The sequence below is a fragment of the Salmo trutta genome, chromosome 17, assembly GCF_901001165.1.
Source record: "Salmo trutta chromosome 17, fSalTru1.1, whole genome shotgun sequence".
Taxonomy (NCBI): domain Eukaryota; kingdom Metazoa; phylum Chordata; class Actinopteri; order Salmoniformes; family Salmonidae; genus Salmo; species Salmo trutta.
Genome location: NC_042973.1, coordinates 58,338,846 through 58,358,203, shown reverse-complemented (window position 1 = coordinate 58,358,203; position 19,358 = coordinate 58,338,846). Strand labels below are relative to the sequence as shown.

The following is a 19,358-nucleotide window of genomic DNA, read 5'->3' as shown; positions in this document are numbered from 1 at the left end:
AAGGAACACTTATTTGTCATAACTCACCGATATCATGCTAAAATCATTTGTGCGAGAGGAGGGAGATGAGGTTGCACGTCCTCTTAAAACTAACAGCTCAAAAATCACATGGAATCTGGGAATAATGTGTACATCCCTGGTTAGAGGACAATTTGTAGAAAACAGCTAGCTACATTGTGATTCAAGTGGGTCACCAACATGGTAAGTGTAACACAGCTCTTTTTTTGTGTTAGTCACTTTTAGTTAAATCTCATAAATAGTAACTCTTTCAATTCAGAGCCTGGATTTTTCCCCTGAGGCTAATATCCATATCATGTTGAAATCAATAGAACAGGGTCAAACGCTTAGTTAAAACATTCTACATTGTGAAATACCTTAAAATACACCTACTACAATGTTAAAACATTGTGACATTATTTCATAGATGTCATGAAACAACTCCTTCATGTATTTTCTGATGTTTGATCAGAGATCTTTTATCAGAGAATCTCTTGTCACACTGATCACAGCTATAAGGTTTCTCTCCTGTGTGTGTCCTCTGGTGTATAGTAAGATGGCTAGACGTAATAAAACTCTTCCCACATTGATTACAGCTATAAGGTTTCTCTCCTGTGTGTGTCCTCTGGTGTATAGTAAGATGGCTAGACGTAATAAAACTCTTCCCACATTGATTACAGCTATAAGGTTTCTCTCCTGTGTGTGTTCTCTGGTGTAGAGTCAGAGAGCAAGATCGACCAAAACTCATCCCACATTGAACACAGCTATAAGGTTTCTCTCCTGTGTGTCTCCGCTGGTGTATAGTCAAAGAGCTAGATGCAGCAAAACTTTTCCCACATTGACGACAGTTATAAGGTTTCTCTCCTGTGTGTATTCTCTGGTGTAAAGTCAGATCTCCAGATTGACCAAAACTCTTCCCACATTGACCACAGCTATAAGGTTTCTCTCCTGTGTGTGTTCTCTGGTGTAGAGCCAGAGAGCCAGATGCAGCAAAACTCTTCCCACATTGACCACAGCTATAAGGTTTCTCACCTGTGTGTCTTCTCTGGTGTAGAGTCAGAGAGCCAGATGTAGTAAAACTCTTCCCACATTGATCACAGCTATAAGGTTTCTCTCCTGTGTGTGCTCTTTGGTGTGATATCAGGCTGCCTGACCGAGTAAAACTCTTCCCACATTGATCACAGCTATAAGATTTCTCTCCTGTGTGTGTTCTTTGGTGTGATATCAGGCCGCCTGACTGAGTAAAACTCTTCCCACATTGACCACAGCTATAAGATTTCTCTCCTGTGTGTATTCTCTGGTGTAGAGTCAGAGAGCCAGATGCAGCAAAACTCTTCCCACATTGACCACAGCTATAAGGTTTCTCTCCTGTGTGTGTTCTCTGGTGTAGAGTCAGAGAGCCAGATGTAGTAAAACTCTTCCCACATTGATTACAGCTATAAGATTTCTCTCCTGTCTTGATTCTCTGATGAATTTTAATGCCTGATGAGGTGAATCTCTTCCCACAGTCAGCGCAGCAGTGAGTTCTCTTCCCTGTGGGTCTCTGCAGGTGTTTCTTGAGGTGTTCTGATCTGGACAGACTCTTCTCTGCCTCTTCAGCATCATGAGGTTGTTGAGGCTCCCCAGAGGACCCACGGTAGTCCCGTATCTCTCCTGTGTGAACAACAAAGTCAGACAGATGATTAAAGGCCCACAACAGCGGTAATCCACTGTAAAAGGTGATGCCAACAGCGGAGCCATGATGTTGTACAACAATTGACGTCTGTAATGAATGTTAAAAGTATTTGACATTTGCCTTAAAATGAGCAAGAATAGTCATATTTTGTCTTGTTTTCACATTAGTAGTAACATCGATGATTGTAGGCTAGAAATAAGTTATTCGTGTTGTTGAAACTCTAAGCAGTGTGCCAGACGACTTTTGGTCTCCAATATAGGCCCCTTTCTGTGTTTGCTAAAATTGTGGCACGAGGGCAATTTCATTGCAGAAACTCCTCCCTGCTAATGAGGAAACCACTAGTTATGGATGTAGTATATCTGGTAATGAGGAAACCGATAGTTATGGATGTAGTATATCTGGTAATGAGGAAACCACTAGTTATGGATGTAGTATATCTGCCTGGAGCAAAAATGGTGAGCAAAGATTTTAGTTTTTCACAATGTATTCTGAATGTGAATGGGGGGAAACTCAGGGGAGTAACTTCCATTACCAGGTTGCTTATGAGTACATTCACACTACTTTGGATTATAATTGTAAGGCTCGTTTGAATGTCCTGTTTAATATAATGTTTGCTACAGCATTAACCTCTCTAGGGTAGGGGGCAGTATTTTCACGGCCGGATAAAAAACGTACCCGATGTAAACTGGTTACTACTCTTTTCCAGAAACTAGAATATGCATATAATTATTTGATTTGGATAGAAAACACCCTAAAGTTTCTAAAACTGTTTGAATGGTGTCTGTGAGTATAACAGAACTCATATGGCAGGCCAAAACCTGAGAAGATTCCATACAGGAAGTGCCCTCTCTGACTATTTCTTGGCCTTCTATAGCCTCTTTATGGAAAATAGAGGGTCTCTGCTGTAACGTGACAATTTCTAAGGCTCCCATAGGCTCTCTGAAGGCGCCAGAAAGTGGAATGAGATCTCTGCTGTCTCTGGGCTAGGTACAGGAGCGCTGTTTGTGAGGGGTCAGGCTGGTGGCTCAGAGACAGGAGATGCGCGGCCCCGAGAAGTGGCCATGTTTTTCTTTCAGCCTTTGACCGAAAACAACGATGCCCGGTTGGAATATTATCGCTATTTTACAAGAAAAATAGCATAATAATTGATTTTAAACAGCGTTTGATATGCTTCGAAGTACGGTAATGGAATATTTAGAATTTTTTTGTCATGACATGCGTCCTCGCGTCACCGTTCGGATAGGGACCTGAACGCACTGACAAAACAGAGGATATTTGAACATAACTTTGGATTATTTTGAACCAAAACAACATTTGGTGTTGTAGTAGAAGTCCAGGGAGTGCATTCTGACGAAGAACAGCAAAGGTAATCCAATTTTTCTACTAGTAAATCTGAGTTTGGTGAGTACCAAACTTGGTGGGTGTCAAAATAGCTAGCCTGTGATGGCCGCGCTATCTACTCAGAATGTTGCAAAATGTGCTTTTGCCGAAAAGCTATTTTAAAATCTGACACCGCGATTGCATTAAGGAGTTCTGTATCTATAATTCTTAAAATAATTGTTATGTATTTTGTGAACGTTTATCGTGAGTAATTTAGTAAATTCACCGGAAGTTTTCGGTATGTTTGCTAGTTCTGAACGTCTCATGCTAATGTAAAAAGCTGGTTTTTGATATAAATATGAACTTGATTGAACAAAACATGCATGTATTGTATAACATAATGTCCTAGGAGTGTCATCTGATGAAGATCATCAGAGGTTAGTGCTGCATTTAGCTGTGGTTTTGGTTTTTGTGACATTATATGCTAGCTTGAAAAATGGGTGTCTGATTATTTCTGGCTGGGTACTCTGCTGACATAATCTAATGTTTTGCTTTCGTTGTAAAGCCTTTTTGAAATCGGACAATGTGGTTGGATTAACGAGAGTCTTATCTTTAAAATGGTGTAAAATAGTCATATGTTTGAGAAATTGAAGTTATAGCATTTTTAAGGTTTTTGAATATCGTGAGGTCACCGCATGTGTGGGAGGTGGGACAAAAGAGTTATCTGAGGCATGTTGAGTGGGACTAGGGGCTCTGCAGTAAAATAACACAATGATAACTACCCTAAACAACAGTATACAAGGCATATTGACATTAGAGAGACATAAAGTGAGGCATAAAGCAATCACAGGTGTTGATTGGGATAGCTAGCAAAGACAACAACGGGTAAGACAACGATTCATCAGCTAAGACAACAACAACTGGTAAAATGTCGATGAATGGGCAGAGAGGGTCAGTTAAATACACACAGGGCCTGAATTCTAGGCTGGGGCCAACAGATAAACAAAACAAACAAAATGGAGTACCGTGATTAATGATCAATCCAGCAGGCATCAGCTATGTAGCCAAGTGATCATAGGGTCCAGTGAACAGGAATATATGAAACAGGGAACAGTTATGTAGTCGTTACTACGCTAGCCGGGAGATGCGCCTGGCTCGAGGTAAACTGGTGCTAACTTCGAGACAAGTGCGTCACCGACGTCCGGCAAAGGCCGGTTGAGGGCACATCGGACGGAATTACGTCGGCAGACCAGTCGTGATGGATCGGCGGGGCTCTGTGTTGACAAAGGGTCCAGGCCAATTGGCAAAAGAGGTATTGTAGCTGGAGTAATTTTGTTTGCTAGCCGGGAGATGCACCTGGCTCGAGGCTAACTGGTGCTAGCTTCGGGACAAGGGCGTTAGCCACTCCGGTGCAAAGGTCCAGAGCTTACGGCAGGAATCCGGTGATGTAGTGGAGAAAAACAGTCCAATATCCTCGTGGTTGATATCGCGCTGTGCAGACTGGCAGGTATTATCCAGGCTAAAAGCGGCTGGTCTCTGAGCTAAAAAGGTAAAGGCCGCTAACAGTGGCTAACAATGACTAAATAGCTAGTAGCTAATTAGCTGGTTAGCTTCTGATGGCTAGCTTCTGATGGAGGGTTCTAGCTATAAGGTCTAAAAAAATAGCAGATCCGTATTACATTGGGTGAGGCGTGTTGCCGGAAGGTGTATTTAATTGAAAAATTGTATATATTGCAATATATTTTTAAAAAACCATAACATTTACAATAAACACGTCTTACTGCTACGCCATCTTGGATTACAAGATGACTCTCAGTTAAAAACCATAGGATTTAGCAAACTCTGAAATTATGTATTATATCTGTGCCAACGAAAACTGTTCTCCCAGCGTAACATGAGGAGCCACTAACTGATACATAGTTCGAGTGCATTTCAGAATACAAAAAACTGTCCGACAGCGAGATCCCTTATTTAAGTTGAAGTTCATAACATGACAAGGGTAACGTTATGACTATAACTACTGTTCCCTGAAGGAGGGAAACTAGGTACAACATACTATTAAATCCACATGTTATGACTATAACTACTGTTCCCTGAAGGAAGGAAACTAGGTACAACATACTATTAAATCCACACCTCGCTGGAAGCCCCGCCTTCCACAGGTGATGAGAGTGAGGCTTGGATTTATTCCTTAAATTCCTTAAATTTAATACCGCTCTTCACCGACCCAGGAAGGGGCGGGACCAAACAGGTGTTGTACCTCGTTTCCCTCCTTCAGGGAAGTGTAATTATAATCAAAGTTACTCTCCCTTTCAGTCAGTCAACTTCGGTACAACATACTATGGGGAAATAAAATCATTCCCCAACTGACCCAAACGGATACTAAATGAAACGGCCCCTGGCAGACCACCCAGACCTGACCCCGCAAGATGCGTCAGTTGTCAATTTATTAATTGTATTTTGTTTGAAACACTCCTGTCAATGTTGAGTAAGGACGCACACCTGGTTACACATATAGAAGTAGGACTAGTCTACCTGGCCTGTGTGCAAATGTAGGCCTATAAATGTGCCCATTTGGGGATGTCAGATAGTATTTCTGATTGTCTTAATGCACCACCACTAATGAGTTGGAGCTTCTCAAAGCAAATTTCTCTTCACCTCAAACAGCAAGTAAACAAAGTCTAATCAAAATCAATTGCCTATGACAATAGTTCCTCAAAGTATTTTCGTAAAATATTTCCAGCTCTCGCCCTTTCGATAACCACTCAGCATAAAAAGGGAAAAATGTAATTCTCTGATCCTGTGGAAATGTCATAAAAAACCTGATTACTTCTTATCCTTTGCACAAACAGCCTACAGCTGTGTCTGTCCAGAACTCACTGGAGCAGGAAACTGAGGGTGTAGAATATTTTATACAATGTTGCTATCCGAGTTTCACTGACCCAGTTGATAGTTGATACAATGTTTCAGGTTTGTTGTAGACAGGCCATGTGCAGCCAAAGTGATTTCTAGGATATTTATTTTTATCACAATATATTCTGCCTGCAGAATGCAGGTCAGGTCATGTTGACGACTGGCTCCCTCTAGTCAGGTTATAGTGACGACTGGCTCCCTCTAGTCAGGTTATAGTGATGACTGGCTCCCTCTAGTCAGGTTATATTGATGACTGGCTCCCTCTAGTCAGGTTATAGTGATGACTGGCTCCCTCCCTCTAGTCAGGTTATAGTGATGACTGGCTCCCTCCCTCTAGTCAGGTTATAGTGATGACTGGCTCCCTCCCTCTAGTCAGGTTATAGTGATGACTGGCTCCCTCGAGTCAGGTTATAGTGATGACTGGCTCCCTCCCTCTAGTCAGGTTATAGTGATGACTGGCTCCCTCCCTCTAGTCAGGTTATAGTGACGACTGGCTCCCTCTAGTCAGGTTATAGTGACGACTGGCTCCCTCTAGTCAGGTTATAGTGACGACTGGCTCCCTCTAGTCAGGTTATAGTGACGACTGGCTCCCTCTAGTCAGGTTATAGTGACGACTGGCTCCCTCTAGTCAGGTTATAGTGACGACTGGCTCCCTCTAGTCAGGTTATAGTGACGACTGGCTCCCTCTAGTCAGGTTATAGTGATGACTGGCTCCCTCTAGTCAGGTTATAGTGATGACTGGCTCCCTCTAGTCAGGTTATATTGATGACTGGCTCCCTCTAGTCAGGTTATAGTGATGACTGGCTCCCTCTAGTCAGGTTATATTGATGACTGGCTCCCTCTAGTCAGGTTATAGTGATGACTGGCTCCCTCTAGTCAGGTTATAGTGATGACTGGCTCCCTCTAGTCAGGTTATAGTGATGACTGGCTCCCTCTAGTCAGGTTATAGTGGTGACTGGCTCCCTCTAGTCAGGTTATAGTGATGACTGGCTCCCTCCCTCTAGTCAGGTTATAGTGATGACTTGCTCCCTCTAGTCAGGTTATATTGATGACTGGCTCCCTCTAGTCAGGTTATAGTGACGACTGGCTCCCTCTAGTCAGGTTATAGTGACGACTGGCTCCCTCTAGTCAGGTTATAGTGACGACTGGCTCCATCTAGTCAGGTTATAGTGACGACTGGCTCCCTCTAGTCAGGTTATAGTGATGACTGGCTCCCTCTAGTCAGGTTATAGTGACGACTGGCTCCCTCTAGTCAGGTTATAGTGACGACTGGCTCCCTCTAGTCAGGTTATATTGATGACTGGCTCCCTCTAGTCAGGTTATAGTGATGACTGGCTCCCTCTAGTCAGGTTATAGTGGTGACTGGCTCCCTCTAGTCAGGTTATAGTGGTGACTGGCTCCCTCTAGTCAGGTTATAGTGATGACTGGCTCCCTCTAGTCAGGTTATAGTGATGACTGGCTCCCTCTAGTCAGGTTATAGTGATGACTGGCTCCCTCTAGTCAGGTTATAGTGGTGACTGGCTCCCTCTAGTCAGGTTATAGTGATGACTGGCTCCCTCGAGTCAGGTTATAGTGATGACTGGCTCCCTCCCTCTAGTCAGGTTATAGTGATGACTGGCTCCCTCCCTCTAGTCAGGTTATAGTGACGACTGGCTCCCTCTAGTCAGGTTATAGTGACGACTGGCTCCCTCTAGTCAGGTTATAGTGACGACTGGCTCCCTCTAGTCAGGTTATAGTGACGACTGGCTCCCTCTAGTCAGGTTATAGTGACGACTGGCTCCCTCTAGTCAGGTTATAGTGATGACTGGCTCCCTCTAGTCAGGTTATAGTGACGACTGGCTCCCTCTAGTCAGGTTATAGTGACGACTGGCTCCCTCTAGTCAGGTTATAGTGACGACTGGCTCCCTCTAGTCAGGTTATATTGATGACTGGCTCCCTCTAGTCAGGTTATAGTGAAGACTGGCTCCCTCTAGTCAGGTTATAGTGATGACTGGCTCCCTCTAGTCAGGTTATAGTGATGACTGGCTCCCTCTAGTCAGGTTATAGTGATGACTGGCTCCCTCTAGTCAGGTTACAGTGATGACTGGCTCCCTCTGGTCAGGTTACAGTGATGACTGGCTCCCTCTAGTCAGGTTATAGTGATGACTGGCTCCCTCTAGTCAGGTTATAGTGATGACTGGCTCCCTCTAGTCAGGTTATAGTGATGACTGGCTCCCTCTAGTCAGGTTATAGTGATGACTGGCTCCCTCTAGTCAGGTTATAGTGATGACTGGCTCCCTCTAGTCAGGTTATAGTGACGACTGGCTCCCTCTAGTCAGGATATAGTGACGACTGGCTCCCTCTAGTCAGGTTATAGTGATGACTGGCTCCCTCTAGTCAGGTTATAGTGATGACTGGCTCCCTCTAGTCAGGTTATAGTGATGACTGGCTCCCTCTAGTCAGGTTATAGTGATGACTGGCTCCCTCCCTCTGGTCAGGTTACGTTGACGACTGGCTCCCTCTGGTCAGGTTACGTTGACGACTGGCTCCCTCTGGTCAGGTTACGTTGACGACTGGCTCCCTCTAGGTGAGGTCATGTTGACGACTGGCTCCCTCGTCATTTGCGTGTCTTATTTATTTAATCAAACAGCGTGCTTAAAGCATCAGACAAGTTCAGTACATATAGATTTTATAAAAACACATGGGGCGATTGGTAGAAAGAACAGATGACTCTTGGTTGACCAAGATGTATTTTAGTTGGGGACAGCACTAGAACATGATTTTGGGGCTCCAGAGTGGCACAGCGGTCTGCATCTCAGTGCTTGAGGCGTCACTACAGACACCCTATTTCAAATTCAGGCTGTAACAAAACCGGCCGTGATTGGGAGTCCCACAGGGCGGCGCACAACTGGCCCAGCGTCGTCAGTAATTGTAAATAAGAATTTGTTCTTAACTGACTTGCCTAGTTCAATAAAGGTTACGTTTAAATACATTTTAAAAAATTGTGTTTCATGACAAACCATTTTTTACAAATCCGTCAAGGCACCAACTTTGAGAAGGGTTTAAAACAAAGGTTTCAAACCAATTCATGAATGTAATTAAATCTAGGTATGTCTTGCCTTTAATGTAATGGCATGAAAAAAAATGGGCTGAATATTATACAATGACTTATCAACAGCTCTAACAATTTGCCTCCACAGGAAATCTACACTGGCAGTTATAGAATGTACTATATATCCTAGAAACCTGGTTAAACCATCATTATGACATCATGGATGAATTCTAGAATATACTATATATCCTAGAAACCTGGTTAAACTATCATTATGACCTCATGGATGAATTCTAGAATACACTATATAGTCTAGAAACATGGTTAAACTATCATTATGACATCATGGATGAATTCTAGAATATACTATATAGCCTAGAAACCTGGTTAAACTATCATTATGACATCATGGATGAATTCTAGAATATACGATATAGCCTACAAACCTGGTTAAACTATCATTATGACATCATGGATGGCCAGTCTTTGTATTCATAGTGTAGTGAATTCAGGGGATAGCCTGAAGGTTTCTACAATAGCTTTCTCTATGAATTTCAGAGTGGTTACACTTCTCCTTCCCCCATCCCTCAGCTGTTTACCAAACCAAGCCTCTGGGCAGCCATTTAGTTACTGTTTAAAAAACCCACACAACCCAGCAATCTGCAGTTCATACAATAACAAATCTGTCATTCCACCACTGTTTTGGTAATATGATGATGATGGGGTTGGAGAAATGTAACTACAGACAGACCTATGGACGCAAGGACTGACCATCCATGATATCAACATTATAGTTTTAACCATGTTGAGGCTATACAGTGTTGATTTACATTTCTTTACTCTAATGTTTAGAACCAAGCTTATTTGGGGATCTGATGGGGTACAACAGTTGCACTAAGCTCATGAAGCATGTGTTATATTCTTCAAGAATCAATGGCTATAAATAAATAATTTAAAAGTCCAAACATGGATGTAGCAATTGCAGATTTCCGCTTTCACTCCAAACATCAGTTCAACAACACTAGGAGAGAGGGGTACCCCTACACAGAACTGAACTGGATCAAAGATGGTGGACAGAAATACTAGGAGAGAGGGGTATCCCTACACAGAACTGAACTGGATCAAAGATGGCGGACAGAAATACTAGGAGAGAGGGGTACCCCTACACAGAACTGAACTGGATCAAAGATGGCTGACAGAAACACTCGGAGAGAGGGGTACCCCTACACAGAACTGAACTGGATCAAAGATGGCGGACAGAAATACTAGGATGGAAGCAAATGCAGTTGACAGGAATGTTAGTTAATGTAGAGACAAACGATTATGCATTTTTTAATCGTAAAGTTCATTTTCGAAAATCGCGATTTAGCAAGCTAGCTGACTAGCTAACATTAACCAACCAGTTGACTAGCTAACATTAGCCAGCTAGCTGACTAGCTAACATTAACCAGTTAACGGACTAGCTAACATTAACCAGCTAGCTGACTAGCTAACATTAACCAGCTAGCTGACTAGCTAACAGTAACCAGCTAGCTGACTAGCTAACATTAGCCAGCTAGCTGGGCTAGCTTTATGGGTGTTGTGACATGAGTATGAAATTGTAATTCTGGTTGTTTTAGGGACTCCTGAAATAACCAGCAAACCAGGCTGTCGTTTTGTGAAACAGTGGATGTATAGAATCTAGCCAGCTGAAGAATTCACTGCAAATTGAATGTACAATTTTGTAAGCTTGCCTTGCTGATATTTGCCATGCAGATAGATGAAATAACGTAGCTAGCTATGTTCTTGCTTATTGTGCAGTGGATGATTATAATACCTGTATGTCTATAGATGTGTAGCTAGCTATCTAGCCGATCTGTGTATGGACCCAAACGTTTGGTATACATATTAGTTCAGAACCTATGAACCTCAGCTATCATAGCCAGTTGTATCAACTTCAAATCAGCCTGAATGACATTAATGAAGCCTATGGATTGAGTAGAATATAATATCATGTTGTGCCAAGGATGCAAGTCGTATATACATGTAGTTATTACCATGCATGAGATCCCCACATTGTAGCCTGTACATTTAATATATTCACTGATCATGTACTCTACCTTGGCAAATAAAGGTGCAGTTTAGGTATGAATGTCTTCGAGATTATTTTTCAGTCATATCCAATACCAGGAGGATCAAATTCCAGTCTTTGAATGACGCTGTGTCTGCATGTATGTATTACAATTATACACTTCGACAGTGTTTACCAATCTTGGTCCTGGGACATCAATGGTTACACATTGTAACTAATAGACTAGAAACAGGATTTAACTAGTTAATTCATATATACAGAAATATAATGTTAAAAAACAGAACACTACACTTCCTATGCATCATGTAAATACTCTAACACTGGTTCATCTCAACATCTAATGTCCTTCATCTGCATTGATCTGATAAACACAGGATAGGTGGAGTATTTCATCACATTACACTTCATTTCAACCAGTAGAGAATGTGAAACGCTTTATTGAAAAGCTCATTATCCAAGTGTTATAAATACAAGTTTAATCTGTACTTCAATGCACATCTGTTGTGCATTATAAAAACAGAGGAAGAAAGAGGAGGAGGTGAGAGAGGTGTAAAAGACAGAAAGGGAAAGAGGTAAGCACATAGGAGCAGGGAAGGCAGCACATGATTAATGAAACACAGTGCTACATAAATATTCTCTCAGTTCATCACAATTACATAATAGTGTCTCTCGTCGGCACAAAGGTTCTTAAAAGCAGGTGAGGTGGCGATGATGGGACTGGGGGTTGGCATCCTCTCACATCAAAACATATCTGCAGACGAGAGACAGATGGAGAGAGAGAGCATGTTTTAACCTTGTGTTTTTATTTTTTATTCTAACATTGTTAGTCATCAATCAGGAGGTGAAATAAAAAACTGACCTTGGATCATTAATTCTGGCACTACTGCATCTCTATCTGTATTTCAATGTAAAGCATCTCTTTAATAATACTTCCTGTGTAATATAAACTGACCTGGGATCATTAACTCTGGGACTACTGCATCTCTATCTGTATTTCAATGTAAAGCATCTCTTTAATAATACTTCCTGTTGACCTGACCAAGTGACCTCTCACCTCTGATCATGCTGTGCCCTCTATGTAGCCAGTTCAGATGCAGGAGGGGTTCACCGACACAGCTGATATAACCTAGAGGATTTAGGGAGAAGAGGAGAGAGGGATGAAGTGAAGGAGAGAGACTGTTATTGAGAAAAATAAGGTAGTTAAAGCGACAGTGTTCAACAGGAATCTGTGTGTGGCCTCACCTGGTGTCCACACCACACTAAGTGGCTGCAGAGTACTTTATGCTGAAAAACATGAACGGACCCACAAGGACAAACAATATAGCGTAGTTATAGAAGTAATGAAGTGTCTCACTATTCTCCATGGTTGGCCCTCTTGCCTATTCTTTGAAGGTGGAAGGAGCCACAGTTATACACCTGAACCTGTTTACTGCACAACACAATCCATCAATCAGATTGATACATGAGTGTGTAGGTGTGGGTTATAGGGTGTCTAATTGTTCTACATTCTTTCAATATGGGTGATTTAAAATAGCCTGTTTTGTTTTTGCACAGACATCACACCCTTACCTACACAGCACCCTCACCTGAGAAGTAGAAATCAAAGGAAAGAAACTGGGAATTGAATAACTGCAGTTCACATAGCTAAGTAAATGGAAGAATACTCTTATTGCAATGTGAATGGCTCTTAAAAGAGCATTTGGTTGTGCATAGTGACGTCTATGGTGTTGCCAGGGAACAGCACCCTCTTCAAAGAAGTAGGAGGTGAAGATCTCCTGCACACGGATTGCCTCTCTTGCTGCGTTGTTGGACCCCATCCTTGAAACATCCTGCAGAGCAGCAGACTCCTCCTCTGGCACACGGCGGTGAGCTGCTGATCCCCTCCTGGTCCTCGTGTCCATCCTCATGAAGTTACGCAGGACACAGGTAGCCTTCACACACCTGAATTCCTCCAGGAGGCAGTCCCAGATTACCCTGGTCACCCAACCTTGCAGTGTCCTACACGGTAACTGTAGGCAATCGTTATGAAGGAATCTCCAGTTACAAGGTATCTGTAGGAATATGGAAGACAATGTAATTATTAGACTGTTACATCACCAGGTCATTGTGGATTACTAAAGTATAATATCCCTGATAACAAATCATGATAACATTGGATTGATAGATGCATGGGCACACATATGTACATGTGTAGCATGTAACAATAACAGGATCATATCAAGGAGGGCATCACAAATGAATACATAAATACCACTTGAAGCTTGATAATGAGTTGATCATTTGAATCAGCTGTGCAGTGTGAAGGCAAAAACAACAATGTGCCCCTCTGAGTCCCCAGGACTGAGAACCACTGCTCTTCATTGGGACCTCTTCATATGTAGACTGGCTTTCATAGAGCTCTTTATCTGAGGACAGAAAACCTCACAAGAAACAGACTTCATTATAGTCAAATTACACCACACTGAATATTATGTTACTATTATCTCCGTCCTCACTTCTAGGGACAGGAACTACACAAAAGTACCTGCCCTATCTAGAATAGCCTCCTCTCTCACTGACAGTCGGGGCTGCTATCCTTTCACCCTCCTCCATGGCTGCTAGCTAGCTACCTACAAATGCATTGGAGTTTGTTTTTTACAGTCATAAATACATCAAGATAGCTAGCTAATATGAAGTTAGGTAGTTGCTGATATTTAATTCACTTAGCTAGCTATCTATCTATACAGTATTTGAAGTTGGTTAGATAGCTAGCTAGCCAACTAGCTAGCTCATTTAGCAACTCATCTGAGTTAGCCTGCACTGTAGCTAGTTAGCTAATAATACATTGTTGTTTTTTACATTTTCAAAATCTATTTACTTACTTAATTACTTGAATAGGTTCTCCCAGCCATGTGGACAACTGGAAACAGGGCAGCAAAGTTTGTCACCAGAGCGTTTTAGAGGATATTACTATTGAACTATGTACCCATTTAATAACCAGACCTTCATACAAACTTGCTCTGCTGAATTCTTGATGGAGTCACAATGGGCGGCCTAAGAGGCATCTAGTCCATCTGCTGACTGGACGCAGTTCAGTAAAATGTACATTTTATCTTCAGACAACAAGTTAAAGTGTAGGAAGCATGAGTTTTTACTCACCAGTGTAACAACACAGTGTGGTTAAAGACTTAGTAACTGAGCTGTAGTCACAATCTGGTTCCCTATAAGGACAAACAGTTGTTTTTGTTTTCAATTTACAAAATTAAATTTACAAATTGACATTTTAGATGTTTTCTTTACTCAAGTATTACAATTGTTTTTTTAGGGGTGTCGGGTGGAAGCTGTCTCCGCGTAACAGGGAATTCCTATCCGTCAGCTTCCTGTATAGGTCTGTGCTAAAGCCACCCTTCTCCCTCTTAATCAAAATGTAGAGATAACTTGTTTCATGCGTATCAAAGGTGAGGGTGAATTTCAGATGTTCACTGCTTGTATTGATGAAAGAGTAGAATCGATGAAGTTCCTCTGCTGTCCCCTGGAATAGATGGAACACATCATCAATGAAGACTTTTTCATAGCCTGATGAGGTGCTAGAATGGATTGTTAGGGCTGACAATCACATTCTTCTCTAACAACCCCACATACAGATTGGCATAATTAGATGCTATTTTTTAAACTACAATGACCATAATGCACTGCATGCCTACTTGTCTTGTCTGTGTTTATTTTACACCTGCTATGTAAAAGAGACAGAAGAATGCACGATGGTCAATGCTATCTGGGATCCTTGGGACATCCCTACCCTAAACCCTAACCTTAACCCCTACCTTAACCATTTTAAATGTCAACTTCAACGGGCTAGGGACATCCCAAGGATGTATCTCTACCTGAAAATACATAATCTAAGTGATTGATAGTTGGTATTCAGCAGTCATAAAGCCTTATTTACTTTAATGAACTACTAAAATTGTGATTTTGTCAGACAGCAGCTCTACACTTTATTGACTGACTGATCCATTCATCCTTCCATCCCTCCTCAGCCTTCCTCTCCTCTGAAGACCCAGTGAGGGTGGAGCTCAGTCAGAGAGCTGTTGAGGGACTGGTTAGGAAGAACACTTCTACAGCCAGAGAGGTGAGAGGTCACACATGGTTTATATGGTAGATATTTATGTCCCCTTAGCGGTTCATCACGTCAGCAAAAGGGAATATGTTCCATCATCTATGTTTATTTACATTAGTGCAAATGGTCCACTGATATTGGTGTAATTTCTCACCCCTTTTGGCTGTATGAAAGTTAATTTCCCCTCAGACACATTTGTTCTTTGATATTATGAAGGTCATTTGTGTCAAATGTACCTTTCCCCACTCATTCACCCCATCTCTTTACATTGCTGATGCATATTTGGTGGCCTGGCTGCATCCAGACGATGTCAAAGGCCCATCCTGGTAGATCTGAACCTAATGCAGCTTGGAGTGATCAGATGACAGAAGTCACATTTAGTTGCCAGGTGTAACTGAGGCCATAGATGCTCCATATCCATTACTTTGAGTGTTTTATATAATATGACTAAATGTGTTTCTGTGTTGCAGGGACAGTCAATAAATGGAACAGCAAGGCCACAGAACATGACATAAGCAGAGCTGTGGGAGACCACCTCAAGCCCCTGGTAGAGCCGGGGGTGGTGTTTACCACTCCACCACGCCTTCAGCAGGCTGGAAAAGTGGGATACAGTTTTTCATACTAAGGTGGACCAAGAGTCTGTTGATTGGTCAGTCATTGGGTTAATTTGTTTTACAATATGTTCAAATCAAAACAAGCTTTATTTATACAGCACATGTCAGACATGGATGCAACACAATGGCTTCACAGGAAAAAACTATGAAAATAATCAGAAATATTTAGTACACAAATATGAGGATAAAAAACAATAATAACAACTGAAAGACTAATGAGCATTGTAAGGAAATGCCATTGATTAAAATATCAACAATGTGATGCAATATCCAACCCAAAATATAACTTGTTTTTTAGGAGGGGCTCTGAAAGACACTATGGGGGTGTCCACTGAAAGTTGACTAGTAACAACAACTGGGACATAAAAGACACCCACTATGGAGACCCACTAAATCTGCCCAAGAAGAGGAAAACAAAAGAAAAACCCACACCAAACTTAAAGACAGGAAGCAAACCAAAAAGGTGGAGCAACTGAAGGTGTTGATTCTCCACATGTATCAAGACAACTGGAGCATTGGGCCAGACACTCTTAAATAGAACCTGGACCAGCTCAGGTGAAACACCTTCCCACTAACGAGATGGACAAGCCAGCACAGGTGTAACACATACTGACTAACGAGGTGACACCAATCAGTGCGTCCTACGTGCTAAAGAGCTAGACGTGCTAAGGAGCTAGACGTGCTAAGGATCTAGAAGTGCTAAGGAGCTAGACGTGCTAAGGAGCTAGACGAGCTAAGGAGCTAGACGTGCTAAGGAGCTAGACGTGCTAACGAGCTAGACGTGCTGGTTGTTCCACTGGATATCATAAGGTGAACGCACCAATTTGTAAGTCGCTCACGATAAGAGCGTCTGCTAAATGACGTAAATGTCTAAAGTCCAACCTCAAAACATAAATGGAAAAACCAAAGCCTGTAACACCTTCCCCCTTAAGACAACAAATATATCCTAGATTTTATTTGGACAAGTTTGCTCACCACCAACAGAAAACAACTTCCATTTCACATTATAATCAACTACAATGCTTCACCTTCTACAATATAAACATGGTGTCTACTGGCTGTCAATAATTAAAAACAGGAAAAAACAAATTTCTAAATATATATTTTTCTACAATCTTAATTTTTGAAAATCTCACCTCTCGTCCCCTTGGAATGAGCCCAAACAAAACCCATCTCCAATACAGAAAAACATGCAGTCAAAATAAATTGTGATCCATGGTAACGCACTGGCTAAACACAAAACACATCTTTTTGACTGCCCACCCTTGAGACAATCAGAAACCAAGTTGTCCTTACCACAGACATGCCTGATTTCAAGAGGAAACTCCTGCAATATCCATAGTAACTTTCTACCTCACTGCAGAGCGTCTCTCTCTTTTCAGGGTTCACTAGATAGGCATGTTGTTGGAACGGGGCCCAGTCCCCAATGTCATGCTCTAGTACATTTGGATTGGCACATCTGAAAATAAACCCTGATATTATAAAAGCAGGGCAACAATGTCAATATAATTGTACCTGAAAATTGTCAGTTGGTTGCATAAATAATTATGATCACTAAATGTTACATGAATTGTAAATATGAAATATCAAAACCAAATGTACACCCCTTTGTTAATTTTGATTTGGCAATAATTAACTTAATCGTGATGGAATAATAAAACATGACAGTTTTGACAGACCTGCAGAAGTCAGTCAGCTACATTTGGGAGTGATGAATTTAAATGTAGGGGTCGCTAAACAAAGGAAGCAACACTTATTTGTCATCATTCATCAATTTTTCCTCCTCCTGAGGCTAATATCCATATCATGTTTAAATCAATAGAACAGGGGACAAATGTTTAGGGTTCTACATTGTGACATCATTAAAATACTCCTACTACAATGTTAAAACATTCTACATTGTGACATTATTTCATTGATATCATGAAACAAGTCCTTCATGTATTTTCTGATATTTGATCAGAGATCTTTTATCAGATTATCTCTGGTCACAGCCATGAGATTTCTCTCCTGTGTGTGTTCTCTGGTGTTTCTTCAGTTCGCCAGATTGAACAAAACTCGTCCCACATTGAGTACAGCTATAAGATTTCTCTCCTCTGTGTCTTCTCTGGTGTATCTTCAGATGGCTAGATGTAAAAAAAAAACTTCCCACATTGAGTACAGCTATAGGGTTTCTCTCCTGTGTGTGTTCTCTGGTGAAGAGTCACACTGCTCGACCTAGTAAAACTCTTCACACATTCATCACAGCTATATGGTTTCTCTCCTGTGTGTGTTCTCTGGTGTGATGTCAGGCTGCTGAGCTGAGTAAAACTCTTCCCACATTGATCACAGATATAAGGTTTCTCTCCTGTGTGTGTTCTCTGGTGTAATATCAGGCTGGTTGAATGAGTTAAACGCTTCCCACATTGATCACAGCTATAAGATTTCTCTCCTGTGTGTGTTCTCTGGTGAAGAGTCAGATTGTTCGACTTTGTAAAACTCTTCCCACATTCATCACAGTTAAAAGGTTTCTCTCCTGTGTGTATTCTCTTGTGCGATATCAGGCTGCTTTGGTGAGTAAAACTCTTCCCACATTGATCACAGCTATAAGGTTTCTCTCCTGTGTGTATTCTCTGGTGTGATATCAGGTGGCTTAGCTGAGTAAAACTCTTCCCACATTGATCACAGCCATGAGATTTCTCTCCTGTGTGTGTTCTCTGGTGTTTCTTCAGTTCGCCAGATTGAACAAAACTCGTCCCACATTGAGTACAGCTATAAGATTTCTCTCCTCTGTGTCTTCTCTGGTGTATCTTCAGATGGCTAGATGTAAAAAAAAAACTTCCCACATTGAGTACAGCTATAGGGTTTCTCTCCTGTGTGTGTTCTCTGGTGAAGAGTCACACTGCTCGACCTAGTAAAACTCTTCACACATTCATCACAGCTATATGGTTTCTCTCCTGTGTGTGTTCTCTGGTGTGATGTCAGGCTGCTGAGCTGAGTAAAACTCTTCCCACATTGATCACAGATATAAGGTTTCTCTCCTGTGTGTGTTCTCTGGTGTAATATCAGGCTGGTTGAATGAGTTAAACGCTTCCCACATTGATCACAGCTATAAGATTTCTCTCCTGTGTGTGTTCTCTGGTGAAGAGTCAGATTGTTCGACTTTGTAAAACTCTTCCCACATTCATCACAGTTAAAAGGTTTCTCTCCTGTGTGTATTCTCTTGTGCGATATCAGGCTGCTTTGGTGAGTAAAACTCTTCCCACATTGATCACAGCTATAAGGTTTCTCTCCTGTGTGTATTCTCTGGTGTGATATCAGGTGGCTTAGCTGAGTAAAACTCTTCCCACATTGATCACAGCTATAAGGTTTCTCTCCTGTGTGTGTTCTTTGGTGCATCTTCAGATGGCTAGATTTATCAAAACTCTTCCCACATTGAGTACAGCAATAAGGTTTCTCTACTGTGTGGCTTCTCTGATGAATTTTAATGCCTGCTGATGAGGTGAATCTCTTCCCACAGTCAGAGCGGTGAATTATCTTCCTTGTGGGTCTCTGCTGGTGTTTCTTGAGGAGTTCTGATCTAGAGAGACTCTTCTCTGCCTCGTCAGCATCATGAGGTTGTTGAGGCTCCCCAGAGGATCCACGATAGTCACGTCTCTCTC

The 19,358-nt window shown here is 41.8% G+C and overlaps 1 protein-coding gene across 1 annotated transcript; it reads right to left on the bottom strand.

Annotated features, from left to right (window-relative positions):
* Positions 1-14,457: 14,457 nt before the first annotated feature.
* Positions 14,458-19,152, bottom strand: LOC115151396 (zinc finger protein 271-like; the record flags this gene model as incomplete). The annotated part of the gene is made up of 3 exons (XM_029695303.1): positions 14,458-14,518; positions 17,848-18,363; positions 18,536-19,152. Coding segments are annotated over 3 exons (1,194 nt in total), but the record flags the coding sequence as incomplete, so codon positions are not given.
* Between the last annotated feature and the right edge of the window lie 206 nt (positions 19,153-19,358).